Below are 23827 nucleotides of genomic sequence, written 5' to 3' on the forward strand. Positions count from 1 at the left end.
TGAACAAAAATGCTGCAATAGTTGTAATTTCCCTCACAAACTGCTTAGTGATTAATAATTTGATGCAGCCGCTTACAACGGTTTGTTGTGTATTTGTGCGGAGGGCAATATGGAGGGCAGCTGTCAAAGCGAAGACATTTGTCTCTGTCATTGGTTCTCCCCTCCTCTCAGCCTTTCCCTCTCTCTCATCTCATGTGACGGAGAAGCTGTGCCATTGAGCTCCTCACATACCGCCTAAAACTGATAATACTACTGTCGAGGCCAATTAGGAGCAGATTCAATCAAAAATAAAGCAAAGCATAAAACGACCTATTTTAATTCCCCCGGCTCCCCGGCAACATTCAATTACATCTTCCCATGGTACGTTTTTCATGTGCTCCAATTAAAGTCTTATTTAATGTTTAAAGCATATTACTTTTCTTTATTACGCCAGCGAGTAACAAAGTCAGCAAAGGTACAAAAGCCTCTTCCTTTTGTTTTGGGTTTTATTGCCAGAGTTCCTGAAACGAATTACAGAAAAAGTGTGTGAGAGAGAAAGAGACTCCTGAAAGTCATGAAAGGAAAGATGGAAAAAGGAAAGAAAAGAAAAAGGAAATCCACGAACAGGAGAGAGCAAGAGAGAGCCATCTGTGTCATAACAATTGGGAAAGAAAAGAAAAGAAAAGAAAGCAAAAACAAAACAACGATATCAGACACTTTTGTTATTAGATTTATGCTGCATTAAGGAAAATCCACATTCTCACTTTGCAGATGGTATAGGCCTAAGCTTCATCTCCTGTAATATTTGCCTATTTTAAAAATGCCTTAACTAACCCCCGCACCCCTCTATTGTTCTGCTGTACTTTGCTGTAATCAGGGAAAACCATCAGCTGTGAGCGTCGACTCATATTTCTTGAAGGTGTATCTGCTTCTCTCAGGGATATTAAAGATTTTTTTAAGCCCTAGAAGTGTAAATGATCTGTGTTGGGAAAGTTAAGAAGCTGTTGTACTTTAATACTATTCACAACACACAGTTAATGATGAACCTATTGAAAAGAAGAGAGATGAAGATAAACCTTTTGTAAACAGCCGCTAGTTCTTTCATAGAAACGTCTGTTGTCCTCTGCGTTGCATTGTTTTTTCCTCTACAAAGGGTTCAGAGAACATAGAGTGGGCTTTTACTATAGACACTCAATGAACACAAGAGAGTCAGTTCATCCCATCTATGAAATGGGCTGTTCATTAGCCCATTGATCAAGCGGTCCCATCCTGTCACCAACATACAGCTGGCCAGCGATCTAAGTCACACACGTGCACGTTCACACACGGAACACCTTTCGTCCCACACTGTGGCGGTGAGGACTCTGGTAAGTGGGGTCAAAGGTTGTGTGTAGTAATCCATCTAAGCAGCGTGACAGCAGCAGCTAATAAATCACTCATTCATGGTTTAATCCATCGTCTGTCCTCAGTGCAGACTGGCAAACAATACAACGCTAACACCGTCTCTCTCTTTCCAGACCCAGACTCTCTAACTTACTACTTTTGCTCGTCCAATTGGTAGCTCTTTGTAAGAAGTCGATTCTTGTATAGGCTAAAATCACATCTTCAGAATGGTTAAACTTCAACATTAAAGCTCCAATATGTAACAATTTTGTAATAAAATTTCCGAAAATAACTTGCACAGTGTGATATATTTCCTCCAGTTGTGTACTTACAATATCTCAAAAGTCTCCAAAGATTTTTTATTTCAGAGAAATTCCGATTTTAAATAACTGGCCGTCCCGGAAAAGAAATGTCGCCTCTTAGTGATGCAATGTCCGCTCTATCCTTTTTTTCCGTTTTGGACCATGTGATCAGAGCCCGTCTACATTCTCTGATGTGATGTTCCACCACACCGGAATATCACATGGTCAAATGCGGAAGTGTGGTGGTTATAGCGTTATAGCCATAGATAGACTGTATGGTTATAGCTGTTATGGATCACGATTACTCTTTGGCGAGTATTGAAGTGCCAACAAAACGAAAGCGTCCATATTCGGATACACGCAGACTGTGTGACAAACGGAGGAATAAAACCTGGATAAATATCGGCCAAGCGTTTTCGAGATGGAGAGAGCTGCGCGACAATCTTGGACTTGACAGAGACTCTGCTCTCGCGAGTGTATTGATAGACAGGTAAGCAAATCAATTATTTTTTATTGTACAAGTAACGTAATAGTTACAGTAAAGATGATTTTAACCCTCTGAGGTCGGCAAACGCGCCCGCGCGTTTTGCTGGATTTTCTCCACATTGTAGCACTATAAACTTAAATTACTCCGTCATTTATGGTCATACAGAAAAAAGAAATATAAAAAAAGAATCTGTGATATTTCTACTTTTGTATGTGTCCACTTACAATCAAATCAAAACATTGTGCTTTTGTAAAATAAAGAAAATAAACAGGGTGTGCGTTCTGCCTCTCTGTCGCGGTGAACTTTTTTTCTTGAGCACGTCTATAAACTGAAACAAAACTCAGCGAATACTTGTCACACATTTATGAGCCATATACCTTTATAAACATTTAAGTGTGTACTTTTAATAGATATGAATTACACCACATGCCTGTAATAATATAGTATAACATTTCACGTTCCTTGCAGTTCATTAATTATGATGACATAAAATAATACGATCAGACATACAGGTAATACAAAAACGAATAAATTACCTCATCCGTGATCATGATTCATTAATTCCATTTAGATACATCACTAGATGGTGAAAAAGCATTAAAAACGACATCTCCCATCGTCACCTCCTTCATAGCGTCATCAAGCTTCGCCTTTGTTATTGTTGGAAACTGCGCCCTCTTGTGGTCAAAAATATTTACATAGTGGACCTTTAACCTTCATTTTTAATTTATGTGCCTTTAGCTTCATCAGAGTAACCAAATTAATTTGAAAGAGAGCAATACTATACGGCTGCGCCCTAAGGTTGAAAGATGCTGCAGGCAGTATACAGAGGTAGGAAGGCTTCAAGGTACCATTCAAAAGTTTGGGGTCAGTAAGATTTTTGTTTATGTTTTTTTTGTTTTTTTTTTAAAGGACAATTCCGGTATTTAACACTTTGAGTCTATTTTGTAGTTTGTTTTGGATGAACAAGAGTGGTGGACAAAGAAATTTTGTCAATGGTTCCTGTCGCGACTTTTTGACTATTTTAGAATTGCCCATGACCGCATTTGAATGGGAGTCAATGGCCATGCACAAACATGTCCTTAAAACAACCCTTAACGTTCGTTTTCAAAACTGTGCTACTCACCGAGTGGTTAGTGGTCATGTGACACTGAAGACTGGAGTAATGATGCTGAAAATTCAGCTTTGCCATCACAAGAATAAATATAAAAATATATTAATATAGAAAACAGTTATTTTAAACTGTATTAATATTTCACTATATTACCGTTTTTACTATATTTTTGATCAAACCACAAACTTTTGAACGGTAGTGTATATCCTAATATATAATAACATCCCATAATTTTGAGCACATAATTTGATGGTTGGTGGAAAAAAATAATATTAAGCACTTTTCTGTTTTCTTTTCTGCAATTCAGTTGCATTACAAACCGTTCTGGGCCAGGATTTCAGGAAAAGAGTCTATTGTGTTCTGATGAACACAATAAATGAAGAAAAGAATTTGATAAATGCCCATTTTTTATATTATAATAATATGAAATATTATCATAATTATTTGCTTATTTATGACTAAAGCTTACTTGAATCTGTTCTAGATCATTTGATATGATAAGGTTAGGATGCCTTGTGGTGCAATGGATCGTACACTTTAAAAAGTAATTCAGGGGACCTGTTACCACAACTTAAACAAATTCATGTTTTTATTTTTTTTCTAGTTCGAAGCATGCTTTGCATAAGACTGGATATTCTGAAATTAAATGTTATTTTATTTGGTTTTAGGGAAGTGAAAGACCTGTTAAGTTTGACATTTAAAAGAGTTTCTTAAATGTTGAAGTTTTTGTGGATACCACTGTGCTGAAGAGTAGATAACATGAAGGTAAACACTATATTGAAGTTACCTTTAGCATGTGCTATGATAACTGTGTATTGTAACTAAAATAGATAATAAAACAGTTGGAGCAACTTAATTTATTTATTTTTTCTTAAGTTATTTATTTATTTATTTTAATCAACGTGAAAAAATGTTATGTTCATGCTACAAATTAAGTTCCTTTAACTCAACTGTAGTTTGTTGGTTGAATGAAATAGAAGTTGTCATAACTCAAAACATTTTTTGAGTCAACACATTATTTTGGTAGTTGATCCATGATCCGGACCAAGCCCCACTGTTCAGCATGCATGTGATTCGCGGATTAATAGAAGTTTAACCATCATGACGTTAAAGGGGACCTACAGTATTTAGCAAAATTCACATTTATATTGTTTTTTAACATATTTAAGTGTCTGCAATGGACACAACCACCCTATTGTGGAATTTTCCCTATAAATCTGTAGCAGTGTCTCAAATTGAGACTTGACAAATTGAAACCGTTCAGAAATGTGCTCCAATGTGACATCACATTGGAACAGGCCCTGCCGACGACTGAATATGCCCTATTTGCTTAGCTCCTCCCATGAGTGAGCTGTACACAGTCCCATATGTTAATCTCCTTGCCAGAGCATTTAACAGCAGCATTCAAAAAAGAAATGTATTCTTATTAAAGCTACTAAATTAGTTTCTTTATGAGGTACATTAATGCAAAAACGTTGACAATGAAATCATTGACTTACTGGGCAGTGAGACCGAAAGACAGCTGCCTTAACTTTCACATAAAGCCTATGACACAAGAAAGGACACTACTTTAATCTAATACAATGGACTCATGTATAATAGTCAGTATTTATGCTTATTTGGCCCCAGAAGAGTCGGCTATTAGCTATGATGGAGACTTCTGAGTCTTCCCAACCTTAATTTGTTCCCTCTCTATCTGTCGTTCTCTCCATTTCCTGAATTCCACTTGTTTTCCGATGCGTGACGCCTCACCTGACAAAGAAGAGGAGAATAAGAGAGGGACATAGCAGAAACAGAACGAGAGGAAGAGGAGGGCCAGCGGTTGATCTTACAGTTTAATTACCTGCCTGCCTTGTAAGTGCTCTAGCAAGGAACTACATCCCTGGCTACAAAAGACAGCTCTGCTATTCCAAATAATTAAATACTGACCCATTAAAGTGAGAACATGAGGACAGGCTTCCTCCGCTCTCTCTTTCGGCACATCATCCTCCTCCTCCCTGTGTCCTCACTTCATTGCCTTCATCCCTCTGTCTGTTTTCTCCCTTCCCAATCATCCCGTCACCCCCGCCTCTAGACCAACTTTGTTTAGCATGGACAGCGCCACCGCTGTATTTGTTTGCTGTGATCGTCCCACTCAGATTGAAAGTCCTGGGGTTAAAACCCCTCAGCGAGAGGGGCTCAAAGTAATAAAACTAGCGATTAGCTATTCCCATCGATGTGTTCGGAGGGGAAGGGGGAGAAGGAAAGGTAGTGGCACCTCATTACAGCACTGCACTTGGCTGCTTTTATCGGTAATTGGACTATATAGGCCTTCATTATAATTTACTTTCTTGGTCCCCCTCCTCCCCTCTACAAGCACCCAAACTGATAATGCAGACAAGCAGAACAGAGTGGGCCTGTTAGTAGCTGTAGAAACTGACACCATTTAATGGCTAATTATAACAACTAAATTAAAGAAGAGGCCCGCAGAGGTAGCAGGATAATACCAGCACTTCACTTAAGAGCATCACCACCATCAACTGAGGGTGTGCTCACCGATAAGATAAGAGGAACAAATTAAAGTATGTCCCGAACTTAAAGCTGGCCAGACTGTGGACAACAGCACTTATTTTTCAAGCTAAAGTTGATACTGGGTGTTATGTTAACAGCAGGGAAGGTGAAAGTACTGTGATGTGGATGCCATGGGTTTTTTTTTTTTTTTTTTTTTCTTGTACTATATGCCACTCGCAACAGGATGCATCTTTAGTCTGTCTTGTAGCGCAATACAATAGTCGTTGCCAATGATTGAAGTAGAGCTCCAGCAAATACAGCTAATTACATTTGATACCCAGCGTGGTGCCCTCTGTAAGCAATGACTGCATTAAATAGGAGGCTGAACTTGTTGTGAGTACTTTCAAATCAAGTCTCTGAAGGAAAATCTCAATGTCGTTGATGTTATTTTGGTCTAGCTAAAGGCAAACAAGAGTCACTCCGCAAACATGAAAGTGTTTTGACAGAGGAAGGAAAAAAACTGACCTAAATTTAAACCAAATCTGAACAAATTTGACATTTTTTTCTACAAAAACCCCAGTGACACTCTGTCTCTCGATCCTCCACATACATACGGTTGTGTCTAGAAGCTGCACCTTGTTAGGTTTGAAGGAAGTGAAGTCTGCTAACACATCCTGGCTTACTCTAAGTCACCCACCCCCAAAAGTGCTCTCCATTGGACGCCTCTGTCCCATCGATAAGTGCCATCTCGCCTCCTGCCGTGGACTGGCACAGGGCTGGCAGTTCAATAGGCTAAGCTGGCGGGATGAGGGACGTTATACCCACCCCCACTGTCACTGAAGCCTGCCAGGCCTGACGGAAGGCCATGGAGCTGCCTGCTTAACGTCACTCTTCCGGCTCCTCCTGCCACTCATTGAGACTAAGCGCTCACCTGATTGACAGACATGCTGGATCCTTTGATGATGATGATGACGATGATCGTGGTGGTGATGCTGGAAGTGCTGGTGATATTGGGGGATTTCTGAAGCTCCAGACTGACTGTGATTATGTTCCGGGAGGAACAAGCGAGAGAGCGCCAACGACACGGCTGATCCGGCTTAGCTTCGTCAGGAACGGATACAGGCGTCAATGTGCCACCGGCGGCCATGTCACAGTGGTAGGGTAAGAGGACCTGGGGAGGGGGTGACATAAAGCCCTGGATTTACCGAAAGAAGCTAAACATCACACATGCTCCTAGTTCTATAGGGACACAGCTGCCCGGAGAGAGAGACAGGGAGGGAGAGAGAGGGAGGGAGAGAGAGAGAGAGAGAGAGAGAGAGAGAGAGAGAGAGAGAGAGAGAGAGAGAGAGAGAGAGAGAGAGAGAGAGAGAGAGAGAGAGAGAGAGAGCTTTGATGATGCTCTGGACGAGGCGCTAATCACTAGCAGCATGAAGGAGAGCAACTTTAGAGAGTGATATTGGAGTTTCAGTGTCATGGGCAGCTTTTGATCACTAGCATCCGAGTCTGCACTTCTAATCCCAAACACTAACAGCTCATGTGTGTCTCCAGACTTTGTAAACAGCGGAAAGGAGTGGCAGGTGGCTAAATCACCAACCAGAGTGAAGCCCGAAACTCTTGATGAAGACTCACAGAGGATGAAAGAACTGTGGGATTGTGTGTGTACTGTGTGTGTCAGAAAGGGCTGTGTGACATTTGGAATTTCTTTAAATTTCAATGAAACCTCTGAATTTGAACTGAGGTAGAAAACAGAATTGCAAGTTGAACATAAGGAAGTGAAATTAAATAAAAATCAAAGAAATTTACAAGACTGTAATTTGTAACTAGAAAAGCAATTTTTGTCAAGAAAAACTTGAATGCTGTCTTGAAAAAGCTTTGCTTGCTGTTTTGAAGGTTTATACGCAAGATAGATAGTATGCGAAAAGTACCTGGATAACCTAAGTGCACCTCCAATGGACACTTTACCATCCCATGAGACCAAGGAGTTGTGAAAGGCAGTGAAGTGACACAAATGACACTGGCAGGTCACATGACAATGACAACATGACTAATGTTGTGTTTTCAGATTACATTCATACTACAAACAATCATATATATATATATATAAAAAAAAATTATTATTTTTTTTTTTTCAAAAGAAGTACCTACTCAGAGAAAAGGCAATTTCAGATGCAGCCAAAGTTCTTCATGTCATTCGAATTCAACTTCCTGTAGGTGTGGCCAATTCAATTAAAATTCACTCATAAATTGAAAGGGAGCAATTTCTTCAGTTCTGAATGTTCCACAACCATTGTTTGAGACTGTCAAATGGTCAAGGGCCCTGTAAATGGGATTCATCTGCCATCATACCTCTCTCTCCACAGGTCTAATTTCACTGTTGAATGAGACAGAGCTTAATGAACAGGCACTGCTAAAACATTTCATCCCCCACTCATTCACCCACCCATCTTTTTTTTTCCTCCCCAATAACCTCTCTAACCTGAGGGAAAGCACACCTTGAGCTTATTCAGCAAAAGTCAAATGCCAGCACCTCAGTCTCTTTTGCAGAGCTCACTCTTCTGCATCTGTGAGCATGCACTCACATTTACGCTTGGAATGGGATTGTCTGCAAATCCTTCTCTCCAATTCAGAGATGGGTAATTGATGAAAAGGAGAAAAAAAAGTTGCTCATCTTTCATTTCTTTCCTTTTTTTTTAATACAGAGAAGGTATGTATGTGTTTGGTAAATGTTCTGTGGTTATAATGTGGAAATGAAAGTGGAGTGGCCCAGGGGTTGGTCCCTGCTTAACCATATTTGATTTACATCAATTAGGTCTCTCACATAAGATGGCCTAGCAAGGAGCGAGGTAATAACCCAGAAATAACCTCATTAAAAAAGACAGCATATCGGTCTGCGCACAATGAACTCATAGCTGAAAAATTAGTGACCTGGAAAGTGGCAGGAGGAGTCAATGACGCTACGTTGGAGAGTGCCATATCTTTCCTGCTGCCACAAAGGAGAGGTAGACATGTTCAGAGACGGACCATGTATTCCTTCATTATCCCTCCTTTCTGCTTTTCTTTCATAACAAGGTCTGCAGCCATGCTATTGTTTGCGGGTCTAATTAGAGTTCGGGGGTGGGGGCAAAGCTGTAGCTCAGCGCTAATGGTTCGACATCTCCGTTACCTTAGCTAGCATTGCATCCTTTGTTTGGAGTTAATCACCTGTTATTATGTTGCTTGGATCGTAGCATATGCTTCTTTAATAAAGCAGATGCTACACTTGTTCATTTGCGTGTTTGTTTGCAAAAGAGGTCATCATGGGGCTTATCTTAGCTACAAAAATGTTTTAGTATACAATTTGTTTACTTTTTTTTTTTTTTAAACCTTAAAGATCAGATGATGCATTCACTAACAAGCATGTTCTAAACAACCCTGTGCCTTCGTTCAGCTTTGTCGAGTAATGAGTTTACTGAGACTTTCGGCTGAAATCAATATACATTTTTTTTCCTTCTGTATCTACGTCCCTAAGATGAGAACTCCCTGTCGTCTTCCAGTCACTCTCCCCACAAATCTTTCGGACATGCAGCGCAATTAAGAGCTAAAGCCCACCGATGTAAGGGAGTAATCACTGCTTTGATTTCTCACATCAATACAAGCTTGGCCACTTTGATATGCAGGGCTGCCTTGATGAGTCTTATAAATATATTAAAATAAGTTTAATTACCAATTCAAATGCAGCCGAGCCCCAACTATAAAAGCATATACAATAAGAGCACACAACGGCAGGAAGTAAGGGACAAATTAAAGGGCTGCGAGGAACAAAAAAGACAGAGCTCCTGACAAGGCACGTGTTTTAGCCCTGTGTCTCCGCTTCACCTTTCATCTTATTTTAAGGCCAGGGAAATCAAATTTGCCCCTTGCCGTTTTGATTTCTTCATTTCTCAGAGAGAAAATATTCTGTTTAATTATTCCTTCCTCATGCAATTTTAATGGGCCCCGATCCCTCTTTGAAAGTGCGGTGGGGCAGTGAAGTACATCTGTCAGTATTTGCTCTTAATTCTAAAAAGTTGCAGCGATGAAATGGCTGTGCCGAACGCCACTGATGTGCGCTTTAACATATTTGCTTCACTTAGCTCAGTTGATTTAACACTGAAGCCTGCTGCGATTCATCAGAGACATCATCTGAGAGAACGAGAAAAACAAATAATCTTTAACATTTGCTTGTTTTTCCCTTTTCTAGCTATATATCATTGCAATTATAATTTTTTCTGTTATGTTGCTACAGCATCTTACCTTGATATTATCTCAGGTCATGACCAATGGAGAACAGGTTAAAAGCCACATAATTGATTGCGCTCAATGTGCGAAAATGCACTCAATTGATGTCCATAAGAAAACATCAAACTTTGAAGCTGTATGAATAAGGAGGGTAATTTTTAATCACATAGAAGAAGTAGTAGTTTTATTTCCGGAACTGTGCAAAAGTCTTAGGCATGTTAACTATGTGTAAGTGTACCTGGACAAAAGCCGTTTTAAACACAAAGGGTCGTTACACCATATATTGATTTGAATTAGATAATAGAAGTTAAATCATAAATAAATTCAATTTGTGATTTTATTTTTTGGAGATATTAACATGCCTAAGACTTTTGCACAGTACTGTACCGTATTTTCCAGACTATAAGTCGCTCCGGAGTATACTGTAAGTCGCATCAGTCAAAAAATGCGTCATGAAGAGGAAAAAAACATATATAGCCTAAGTCGCACTGGACTATAAGTCGCATTTATTTAGAAATTTATTTCACAAAATCCAAGACCAAGAACAGACATTTAATCTGGAAAGGCAAGTTATTCAACTACACAGTAGCACACAGAACAACAGGCTGAGAAGGTGTCCGGTATGTTAACGCAACACATTAACAGTTATTCAGCTACACAATAGCATAAAGAACATATACCTGGGAGGCTGAATAGGCTAAATTAACATAAGCCAGCGAGTCCAACAAGCAAGTTACCAGTAAACAAGTTCACCAAGTCCCCGCGATCTCACTCCACATCACTGAATCCATTGAATTTTCTTCATCCTTGGTGTCGGTTCTGACCAACTCAGCCATAGAGCGCCCTCTCGCGGCTGTAGACGGTAATGTTTTCATCTCAGTCTAAATTAATTTTGATATATAAGTCGCACCTGACTATAAGTCGCAGGACCAGCCAAACTATGAAAAAAAGTGTGACTTATAGTCCGGAAAATACGGTATATAGCGCCTTTCCGTAGCTCAAGGTCGCTTTACATTGTACATTACAATACATTTACACACCCGCACACACATTGCAATCACATAAGGACACATATAGTCACATTATCCAAAATACATGTTAAAGATATGTTTTTAGCTGAGTCTTGAATGTAGCCACAGATGAGATATTACGAAGTGTAAGGGGTAGTGAATTCCATAATTTAGGAGCATTAACACTAAATGACCTTCCACCTACAGTAGACAACCGGAAACGAGGGATGGACAAAAAAAACAAGTTCAGCTGATCTAAGAGACCGGGCAGGGCGGTAAGAGTAAAGTATATCAGACAGATATGGAGGTGCAAGACCATTTAATGCCTTAAACGTTAGAAGTAATACCTTAAAGGGACACCAGGCAAGCCTTTTTTCTCTACGAAGCCCCCCCTAGTGTCTGGTAGTAAATGCTTTCAAACACACTGTCGTAAAAACGAACTGTTGTTCCTCCCCCCTCGCCACGAGCAACCCAGCTGATCAGCTGTCAACCCAGCTGAGCAGAGGAACTAGGGATGTCCCGATCAGGTTTTTTTGCCCTCGAGTCCGAGTCCGAGTCATTTGATTTTGAGTATCTGCCGATACCGAGTCCCGATCCGATACTTAATACATAAAAAAAGAATAAAGAAGAGCGAAAAAACAGATCCAGGATGTTCCTTATTTTTTATTTAATTCACCTTATTTTAACATTCAACAACTCTGTTAACAAACAGAGCACTTCTGTGAGGTAGCTTGAACAATCAAGTAATACATAAATTCTTCACTTTTGGACTTTAGTGCAACAGTAAATATAAAAAAGTCTATATAAACAAATAGCACCTCAACTTAAAATACCCGGCAGGCATGTAAACAAATAAAAAATAAAAGTGCTACAGTGTTTGCAAAGCCAGTAATGTGCTTTTAGGAACTGCACTCCTAACTCTTACGCCGGTTTCACACTGCACTGTTAGCAGAGCGTGCAGCGCGTATTTTTTTTCGCCGCCCATGTTACCAGATTAAACCAGGCTTTAGAGCATTCACACCGCGCGCAGAGGCGGCGCGGCAGTGCGTAGTAGAGCAGAGCAGCAGTGCCGCGATCGTTTCGGCGCCGAGTCTATTTTTGCTGCACCGCTTTTGCTGAATTAAAGTGACAATACATTGATCATGGCCAAAATACACCGCAGTTTTATCCAAAAAGTGCATTGATGATATCTATTGTGTTTTAAACAGTCAATCAAATGACCAACAGCAATTTAAAAAGAAAACAAATGTCCAAAAACAAACTTGTTGCCATAACAATAAAATCAAAGATTAAACAAAAGTTATATAAATGAAATTATTAATAAAATAAGCTTCTTGACAAGTCTTTTCTCTTAAATGTATTTGAAAACGAAAAAAAGCAATGCCAACTTATCCATTATGGAGTACTCTGTCTGTAGCCTACACAACCCGCGGTTCAGCCGCGCGTGACAAACGCTGCCAGTGTGAAAGCAAAACGCACGTGTCTGCTCCTGCGCTGCTTACTAACGCGTGCAATGTGAAACCGGCATAACTCTGTGCCACCGCATAAATATTGATGTGTTAAAAAATAATGAGAATATATATATCCGAGTCCTGATTGGGAGGTAACGTCCGATTCCGATCGAGTCTGAAAACACGTGATCGGGCCCGATTTCCGATCATGTGATCGGATCGGGACATCCCTAAGAGGAACCGGCTATTTCAAAACCAGTTATGTCTACCGAGGTAAGTAAAGCAATATTTTCTTTCCAACTGATGGCGAGTTTTTTTTTTTTTTTTTTTTGTGTTGTCATGCATACTAGTATTTTTACCGGGAACGAACGATATGAACGAGGCGAACTACTGCTTTCGTGTTTTTTTGTTTGTTTTTTTTGTGTGTTTTTTTGGGAGAGTGGGCATGAGCATAAACATTGCCTGGTGTCTTGATTTGAAGAATTTGATCTCTATTTATTTGCGAACTAAGTTACACAAATAAAACCAACAGAGGAACGGCCAAACAACTACAGAAATCAAACGTGTTTGCTAATGACAATGCTAACATCAAAGTTATAGTATCTAGCGTACTAGTATGCCTGTAACAGACAGCGATCATAATAAAAACCTTTACAGACAAAAGCAAACATACTGAGGTCACAATTACTTGAAATTTAAATATTAAACACAGTTTATTCCAAAGATACTTACAAGTGCAACAGCAAGAAGGCCAGGTCAGCATCCGTTTTGCAGGCTTCTGTTTCTCTCAGTTCTCGCCATTCTGAAAAAGCCGGTCCGATATTTACTCGAGTCTGACTTCTTGCTCGTTCAGTCTCCCGTTTCCTCTTTCTTTGGTCCTCCGAACAAAGATTTCCTAGCTTTCTGCTTCTTTTTTACAGGCTCAGCCATGACGAAAATGTGAAGAACTCAATCTATTGTTGCCCTTTGCTTATAGCTAGCCGGTGCTTGAATGGGGGCGTGTACGTGTGCAGTGCCGTCGAGCAATTCGTTACATCGCGAGACCTGATATCACGCGATACTTCCTGACGGCGAGGCCGGCGCCCCGCCATCTCAAAGTTGCAAGTGAGTTTTTTCCGCTCTCGGGCACCAGGGGGGTGCGAAACCACCACCATTCAACCCGAAATAAGTAATATAACCATTCCACTGACTCCGAAGCTGTTCAGTTAAGGTAAGTTACTTAGATCACCTTTAAAGTGAATACGTGATGCCACGGGTAGCCAGTGAAGGTCATGTAGCAGAGGAGTAATGTGAGCAGAACGCCTGGTGGAGGTGAGAACTCTTGCTGCTGAGTTTTGAACATACTGTAATCTTGCAATATGTTTTTTGAGCAGACCAAGAAATAGAGCATTGCAATAATGATGATGTGATTAATGCATGAATTAAGGTTTCAAATTAATCATTTATTTTCCGTCTGTTGTGTGGATTCTTGTTATTTCAGGGAAATAATTCAGGGTCATTAATGGTTGTCATAAGAGTAACATATCAAGTTGGAGGACATTTTTGACATGGACCGTGGCACAGTGACAAGAGAATCAACCTTTTCAAAGCTAAAAGCTTCCCGTTGACTCATTAAAATCCCAATAATTACATACATCCAACCATATCTTCACACCTTTAATTGCCTATTACAAATCACCACTCTCATTTGCGGTGTCCATATTCCTGTTGTCAGCAGATTGTAGCTTTGCAGTGTGTATGTGTGTGCGTTCCTAAGCAAACTATACAAAAAGAAGAAAAAATGCTGCAATGCGCTGTAGCTTATTATTTGTGTAGTTTGCTATCATTTTTGATTTTTGTAACTGTGAAGGCCTGACTGTTCATACATGTACTCACACATGCACAAGTACACAAAATTGCTACTGGAGCTTATTCTAGAATGATAATTGAAGCTATAGGGTTTAGTGAAAAAGGTGTTTTTTCCCCATATAGTGGACTTCATTGTGGTACAACAGTTTGAAGGTCCAATATTGCAGTTTCAATGCAGCTACAAAGGGTCTTACCTAACAAAACGATCTGTCATTTAAAGTCCCCATGAAATCAAAATTGACCCTATTTACTTTGTTAGCGCATATTACTAGTTTACTTCCGGTCTGGAATGGCGTCTTTTTCTGATGACGTAGGTTTGACGGCTTGGTTTGAAAACGCTTAACCACTCCCCTCAAACCGTTAGTCTGCTATGAGCGAGAGATGGAGAGGAGGAGCGCTAAGTAAAACCCTGCCCTCTGTTCAATATTCCGTTTCACTTGGAAATACGTCATAACACTGGAGAAAAGTCGTTTGCAACTTCCGGTTCACGGGGACTTAAAAAAAAAACACATTTATATACTTTTTAACCACAGGCGTTCGTCTTGCACTAGCACTGCGATTCACCACGCATTACGTAATAACGTTGAAAGGTCACACGTGACATAGGCGGAAGTACCGACCTACTGTAGTGTTTGCAAAGTGAACATGCAAAGACTAAGTCAAATGCCATTTACAAAAAAATAAATAAATAAAAGGTAAAACAATTATGTCGGACGATTTTGAAGTTGGAGGAGAAACTGAGATGGAGTTTTTCGCCCTACCCTACCTTTTTGAACCAGAACACGCATGACCTTTCAACGTGATTACGTAATACATGGCATATCGCAGTGCTAGTGCAAGACGAGCATTTGTGCTTAAAACTAACCCCTTATTGTTTTTTTATTTTTTTTGTTACAGATTGTTTCGCTAGATAAGACCCTTATTCCTCTGCTGGTATTGTGTAGAGCCCTTTGAAGCTGCATTGAAACTGCAATTTGGACCTTTAAACCGTTGTACTAGGGCTGGGCGCGGGGCCAACTTCAGGCAGTGAGAAAATGCATTCCGAGATCGGCTCAGAATGCATTTGCAATTTGCACACTGAATTTTGCTACATTCATTGCGGGACATTTAAAATGCAATCGCAAAGTGTCTTAACTGTGAGTGTAAATGCAATTAAGAAAAATAATAATAATTTTGCTACAGTTTTTGCTTGAACATATTAAACATCAAATAATTTCTGTAATACATTTTCATTTTAATTTTGCAACTTATAAAGCATTAAAATATGTATTAAATTTACATATTAAAACTAGTGTATGAAACAGCAAATGCAAATTATATAATTGAATTATCATTTTCATTTTGCACCAAACGTTGCACAAAAGTAATGGAAAATTTAAATACAGAAATGCATTGTCATTTTCAGGGTTCTTGCCGGTTTCAGTTAGTCAAATTCAAGACCTTTTTAAGACATTTTAAGACCATAAAGATTGAAATTTAAGACCTACACGACGCATTGCCAAAAAATATTCAAATCAAAGAATTAATTTTATTTCAATGAATTCAGTAATTGAAAAAAGAACAGAATCAGATATTTTTTTTTATAGAAAATTGTACTTTGCATATTATACTATAAAAAACACATAATTAGTTGATTTTAGTTGATCATAACTAGAGATGAAATGGCATGAACATTTCATTTCATGATTATAGTGCCAAAAATTATCACTGTTATCACAGAATCCTGTTCAAAAAGTACTAATACTACACAATGAAATCAATTCACCAAGTTTTATGTCGAAAAACAGCAAATAACAAATAAATCTAGCATCAATACGCACTAACATAAACATTAAAATAATACCATTAAAAATGATAGCCAGATTTTAAAAGTGTCTTGCAACATGTTATATCCTAACATGTACAAGTTCAAATAAAGTTTTGACAAAAAAAGGTTTTTATAAAAAGATAAACCTCACATATTTCAGACTTTAAATCATTTTTTATAAAAAGAATGAGTCAAAAAAGATAAATTACTGACATTTACAATGAACTTTAGCTTATCTTTTATTATTAATAGTAAAAATCTGTCCGATTTTCCCGTGGCGTCTGTCGTTGCTATGCAACCATGCACTGCGCTCTCCACAATGACAAAAAAGTTTAAGTGGCTAATGGATTTCCACCGCCGAAAAATGCTTGCTGTAGCTCTGCTACAAGATTTATTTACGGAGAAGATTCCTTCCTGTTGACTGAGTTTTCAATGTAGTTACAGAAAAGGGTGAAGCTGATTGGTTGGTTCTTGTCACATGACCTGTGTTGCGGCATTCTGAAGAGTTGAGATTTTTTCATCTCGCTGCGCCTGGAAAAAAATCTAGTCCGCTTACCGCGCGCCTACATTTGAATGAACTTGAGTGCGAAAGACGCGATATGTGAACGGCCTCTTGGCGAGCGACCTCCAATCAGGCCACGAGCTACTGGTAGCTCGCGAGCGACGTGTTGGAGACTCCTGCTCTAGAGCTCTAGAACTTTCTGCGGCCAGCGTTTCTGGAAATGAACGAGGGTAAAACCTTTTTAAGACCTGACTAAATGAAATTTAAGACCGCAGATGAAAATCTGGCCGTTTTTAAGACGTTTTAAGGCCTTAAATTTAAAGTTCCGAATTTTAGACTTTTAAGACTTTTTAAGACTCCGCGGAAACCCTGCATTTTACATATTGCATTGTCATTTTGCATTACTACATTTCAAATTGAATATTGCTACCCAAATGCTTCCATAGTGTTGGGCTCGTTACTCAAAAATGTAATTTATTACTCATTAATCATTACTCGTTACTTCTTTCAAAAGTAATATTATTACTTTACTTATTACTTCCTGGCAACAGTACTATTTTACACTACCAGTAATATTACTTTTCCGTTACACCCCACAGAAGTGTTAATTGTGTATTTTTTCATCAAAATTCTGACTTTGCATGTGCAACTTTGTGGATGTTAGGGTATAGTTAAATTATTTAGTTTGTATTTCTATACATTTATCTGCAATGAATTGTGTTTTCACTTCCACAATCGCCATTTATGACTCAGGGGAAGAGCATTCGCTGGACATCTGTCACTCATATTACATTTACATTTACATTTACATTTATTCATTTAGCTGAATTGCTATATATGTCAGAGGTCGCACGCCTCTGGAGCAACTAGGGGTTAAGTGTCTTGCTCAGGGACACATTGGTGGCTCACAGTGGATTCGAACCCGGGTCTCTCACACCAAAGGCATGTGTCTTATCCATTGCGCCACACCACCCCCTCACACCACCATATTACGTGTTAATAACCCACCTCTTCCGATGTAATGTTCCACTACATTTCCACGTTCTGTTCCGTACATACCAAAGTTTCCAAAGAAATGTTTCTACACATGAAACATGAAGCTAAACATATGATTATGACAGCATATGTGATTTGGGCTATACAGAAATGGTAAGCAGGTATAGTGTTTCATTTATTCTAAAGTGCAACAAACAATATATTTCTGTCTCATCAAAAGCTATATTAGATCGCAATTGGAAGGTACTACAAACACTCAATGGTGGTTTACAGTGAGTTTTGAGTAAAAGCATAGTAATAATCTCATAAATTGTCATGTGTTGCTTCATGCTAACAGTAGCTATAATTCACCTGTTACGATTATATTTCATAGTGTATCTTGTCAAAAATACTAATGTAAGGTCTTAATAAAATGTTTTTTTGTTAAGATTTTTGATAGTAGGTGGGTATAATTTATATCAGGACCAAAGGGATGAGGATTGGCAAGCCATGTAATGGCAGAGTAAATTAATGCCACAACTTACATTTGACAACGGTGTTCTTGTCATCCTTTCTCCCGAGTCCTGAAAAAATCAAAGTAATGTCAATATTTCCACCCACTGAATGTAAGCTTTTACATATTCCAAGCTAGCTTTCTGCAATAGTGACGTCACATGAACACGTAGGAATGATTGGATTGTTGGATTTTAAATTGATGCAACAAAAATAACATTGTAACAAGCTATTTTATGGATGGTAACTGTAATATTATTACTGAAATCTTATTGGTGAGTAGTTACATTACAAGTTACTGCATAAAGTAATATTATTACTGTAAAGAGTTATTGGTAAAGCATTAATGCCCAACACTGCTGTTGTGATAGTCACTTATGGCGCTTTTCCACTACACAGTACCAGCTCGCCTCTGTTTGGTTTTCCACTGTGTAAAAGTTGTACCTGTACCTGCTTCCAGGTACTTTTTTCGTATCACCTCCGCCGAGGTTCTGAGCGAGCTGAGGCGATACTAAAATGTGACGTGAAAACACGGCAGACTGCTGATTGGTCAGAGAGAATCGTCACTATTCACTGCGTCATCACTGCACGCGCCAGACGGAGTATCCTGAATAGAAAACAGCAAAAACAAAAACAAAAACATCCAAAAACAGCATACACTCGATTTCCTCCATTGTCCTGTGAGAGTGGGTAGCGTGGGTACATGTGTCGCGTAGAAGATTAAGTCACGGCAGTTTCTTGCGGCGTCGCTCTGACGACCAGGTACTATTGTGGAGGTACTATCTGCAATGGAAAACGGAGCGAAAAGCGAGCCGAGCCAAGACGAGGCGAGTCGAGTCGAGTTGAGCTGGTACTGGTAATGGAAAAGTGCCAATAGAGTCGCTTTCCAACTTTCCAACTAAAATTTGTAATTCAGTATTTGCCTGTGAAAAAAGAGAAAGCATGTTCAAACGAATGAATGAACGAACGAACGAATTAATGAATGAATGCACATATATACCTACACATAAATTAATAAATGTGAGTTTCAAAATATTGTCACATGGGTCAATTTTTTGAAATTGAGATTTATAGTATTATAGCTGAATAAATAAGCTTTGATGTAAGGCTTGTTAGGATAGGACAATATTTGGCCGAGATACAACTATTTGAAAATCTGGAATCTGAGGGTGCAAAAAAAAATCAAAACATTGAGAAAATCGCCTTGAAAGTTCTCCATTTATGTACGCGATTGTGCTGCATTCACTCACAAAAATAAATGTTTTATATATTTACGGTAAATGTACAAAATATCTTCATGGAACATGATCTTTACTTAATATCCTAATGATTTTTGCTATAAAAGAAAAATCTATAATTTTGACCCATACAATGTATTGTTGGCTATTGCCACAAATATACCAGTGCGACTTATGACTGGTTTTGTGATCCAGGGTCACATATGAAGTGGGAATAGACCTAAAACATTCATTCATCTAAAATCACATGGCACATGGCAATCAATCAATTATACATTTTACTATAGAGGTGGTTGCATCTGTATAAATGTGGCAATGTTTGCCAGTTGTTGCCAGCCATTACTGTGAAGTGACACCGTGAAGGATGACACATGTGTTGGCTGTTTTTGGCGCTGATATTGTGAGCTTGTCTGAGTGCCCTTCAATGCTTTCTACAGCCTGGGGTGCAAACACACAAATGCACACACATACATACACACACCGACTAAGACACTCACATAGACACTGTGAACAACAGCGGACCACAGCCACGGTCAGCGGTGACACTGCTGCCCTGCCAACGCTGAGTTATTATCTAATCTGAGGCTCTGCCCAGGGTTACATTTGTCAATCTGTTCTGGATGGTCCTGAGAGGCTTCTGCTTTCTGGCAAAATGTATAAAAAAAAAAGGAAAGAAAAAAAGATTATGACCAAAAAAACAAACATATTCATCCCAAAATGCCTACGGGCTACCTGTTGTCCCTTATCTTCTGGTCTGGATGCATGGCATGAGTGATTTGTGTGTGTGACAAAGAACCTGACCCTTCAAACTTACAACAGAGAAGGGGAGAGCAGCACATAGTGTCCTTGCAGCTTCAGCAATGTACATACTCCGTGAAATTATGGGTCAATATTATTTTGCTAATAACAGTTAATTATGAAGACTTGGATGACACAAGAATCTCATTATGTATTTTTTTTTTCATTTCCTCAAAAACTCACTCGCCATCAAGGCAAAGTTGTTTAGCAATCCAATAACATGAAGCATTGATTTTTATAGCTGTCTAATTGCATCCTCTAATCAAGATGGAATACCATAAGTGATTACGCCCCAGGCTGTTAATAAACCCATAATGACAGTGCAATGAGGTGGCTTAAGGAACACCTCGCAGACTCGCTGTGAGATGCGAAAACTCTGTGAATATGATGTGTTTGATCTGCCGGTGACAGTAACAGACTAGAGGAGCCCTTTTACTCCATGTGCCGGTGGAGAGTAATTGATTTAGGCTGCAGCAGGAAAGATAGATGGCTGTCAGTGTCTGTTGTGACACATGCAGGATGTCTCTGGCGAGATGTAGCACGGGAAACCGGCCAATTAGAGAAGCACAATCAAATATTCAAGAGCAGACGGACACAGTCGTTATTTATCCATGCTAACACGTGAATATTAAAGAAGTTAAATGGGTGTGGTGCTCAATCATTCACGTTCACGGTATGCTTAAGAGTGCTCTCTTGCTTAGATGGTTATACTGTAGTGGTTGCAGGAAAAAGTACCTGGATTTCCACATAATTTGGTAATACATTTTGCTCTCATCTTCAACCAAGTCACATTAGACAAACACAGTCTTATTAAACATATTACAGACAAACAAAATGTTTTCATTTAATTTTTAAACATGCCATATAACATTCACAGTTCAAAGTGGAAAAAGTAAGAATCCCTAAGCTAATGATTTTTCCAAAAGCTAACCTGGAGTTCAGTCAATGAGACGAGATGGTTCAGGGACAAAAGACTCACAAATTTTGAGTTTGCTATTCAGAGAAGCTATTTAGAGAAGACTGGAAAGAGCTACAAAAGTATGTCTAAAAGCCTTGTCAAGACAAGAAGAATCCTAGAATGTCAGTGAAAGACTCTAGAAATCTCTAGACGTCCACGATATGTAAAATGTTAAACACTAACATGTTCACGAAGAGACACCACAAAGTAATCCACTGTGGTAAAAAGACAAAAAAAAAAAAAAAAAAAAAAACCTACACTGTACACTAAAAATTGCTGGGTTCTAACTTCTTTCGACTTATGTTTGGGTCAAATATGGACAAACGCTGGGTTAAAAATGTTATAAAAAGATTACACCAACGGCTGGTTTGTCTATTTTTGACCCAAACATGGGCTGAAACAACCCAGCATTTTTTAGATTGTATGTGCAGAGAAAAAAACGTCCAGTGCAAAAACATCATCCCAACTGTGAAGTATGGTGCAGGAACCCTCATGGTTTATGGTGGCTTTAATGTCTCAGGGCCTGTACAGCCTGCTATGATGTGAAAAAAGACATTCCTAGTTTATCAGGACATTTTGGACTACCAATTGAAGTTCAACAGCAGTTGGGCGATGCAATAGGACAATGGCCCAAAGCACAAGACTAAATCAACAATATACAACGAATTCAACAGAAGAAAACATGCCAGCTGGAGTGGCCCAGTCCGAGCCCTGACCTCAACCCGACTGAAATTCTCTGGCATGACCTCAAGAGAGCCATTCACACCAGATGCACAAGAATATTGCTGGAAAGGTTTTATAAAGAAGAATGGTTCAAATCAGATCGCTTTGCAGGTCTGATCCGCAGTTACAGAAAACATTTGGTGGAGGTTACTGCTGCCAAATATTGCTGTCAACTAAGATGAAAATTAATTTGTGGGTCTATTTTTCTAACTTAGCTGGAGATCAATTGCATCAATAATGCAAAAATCCAGGTAAAAATTGCATACTTCTTCCTGCATCCGTAGCTCACTGTATAACACCAATGTTTTGTTGAGTTTTCTGCAATGATTCTAAAAAGAAAGTATGGATGCAAAGAAAATACTCATTATTTGTCTCATGTAAAGGAGGCAATATAGACGTGAAAAGGAATTAGAATGCGATTTCAATAAAAAAAAATCATAATGTTAAAGGAAACAAATGATGAAAACAATATATAGTGTTGTACAAACTAGCACGCAGGTAGCTGCTTCTGCTTCATTCCCTTTTAGCACACATACACACAGAGAGAGCTTTTTCCCCTACCGTTTTATTGATGAGTCTGTCCTGAGGTGCATCTTCATAATTGTGCATCAGAAAAGTATAGCTCTGTGATGGATATTTGTACATAATAAATGCAGATAAATAAGAGACACAGCCATTTTTCAACCATTTTATGCCATTAACACTATCTCCCTCAGCAACTGTCAGCTCCATAAAAACCTTCAGATATATTGTGTTTTAATGCCCCTTTATAAAGGCAACATAAAAACGCAATATCCGAGAGCCTGTCACTTAGATAAACAAAGCAGAATATTGATTTCCCCCTAAATTGAAGTGGAGAAAAAACAATAATGCTATATTTGTAGTAACATGGAATTACAAGTGGTAACTGTGTTAAATTCTACCTTGCCTTGTCAGTTTCACACGTCTCCGTAGTTATTCCTCCAGACTCATTTCTTAACTGAAAACCTCCTTATTGGATCGGGATGCAGCCCAAGATCAGCTCTCGCAGCTTATGCCACCTATGGACCCTATAACCCAGAATGCATTGCCAGACCTGTGATTAACCTTGCCTGAGTGCGCATACAGTCGATAAAGCATAGGGTAAATAGACTGGCTTTCGCTCTCAGTTTGAGCACGCCGTAGGTCTGTCACTCCGTATGGCTGGAGTAAGACCGTATCCAAGCAATATCTTTAACACAATTCCTCAAGAAGGATGAAAAAAAAAACTTTAACAAGCTGGATACCTAGAGAGTTAGCGCTCCACGTCTTTTACAAAGAGTCTTACAACGCTTCAAATCGGTGCTCTGTGAGCGCTCTGTGAAGTTTCCCACTCGCCTCTCCCTCGCTCCTGCTCTCTCGCTATATTAAATCGACCAATCAAAGCATGTCAGTCATGCAGTCTGCCCAGCGTCTGACAGCTTGGCAGCTCCAATGCGAGAGTGCCTCATTCATTCTTATGACACGCTTCCGATATCTTAGTGTCTGACTCTCGCAAGGTCCATCAGACCGAACAAAATTGCAACCAGAAGCTATCTGATCCAGCTCTGGGTGGTATTAGCAGCCTGTCTCACATCTGAACAGTAATAGGAGGAAAGGCAAACTAAAAAACACACAATGCTGTTTATTACCTTGATGCTAATCAAGTGCAAACAAATTCCATTATGGAAAAATTGCCTTTGTATTGACTTTTTGCGAGCCAATGGGCATCCTAAAAGGCACCACAGAAGAAAAAAAAAGCTTGTTTGTTGGAGTGAATGTTGGATATGGGCCATGAGGCACTCTAGATCGAAGCTTCACAGTAAAGGTGTGTGTGTGTGTGTGTGTGTGTGTGTGTGTGTGTGTGTGTGTGTGTGTGTGTGTGTGTGTGTGTGTGTGTGTGTGTGTGTGTGTGTGTGTGTGTGTGTGTGTGTGTGTGTGTGTGTGTGTTTTGTAGAGAAACTTGAGGGTATATTGACATTGCCAGAAGGGCCC

General features: G+C 39.2%; 1 protein-coding gene across 1 annotated transcript in view; it reads right to left on the bottom strand.

Annotated features, from left to right (window-relative positions):
• The window catches only part of LOC307155254 (uncharacterized protein), a gene marked incomplete at its 3' end in the record, with an annotated part of 138139 nt that overhangs the window by 35421 nt on the left and 78891 nt on the right, over nt 1–23827 (bottom strand). The window contains exons 2-3 of the mRNA XM_079865817.1: nt 18151–18189; nt 6687–6926 (exon numbers count right to left, since the gene is read on the bottom strand). Coding sequence (XP_079721943.1) covers nt 6687–6926; nt 18151–18174 — 264 coding nt within the window. The 5' untranslated portion in view covers nt 18175–18189. The remainder of the gene's footprint in view (nt 1–6686; nt 6927–18150; nt 18190–23827) is intronic.

The sequence above is a fragment of the Squalius cephalus genome, assembly GCF_949319135.1.
Source record: "Squalius cephalus genome assembly, chromosome: 3".
NCBI lineage: Eukaryota > Metazoa > Chordata > Actinopteri > Cypriniformes > Leuciscidae > Squalius > Squalius cephalus.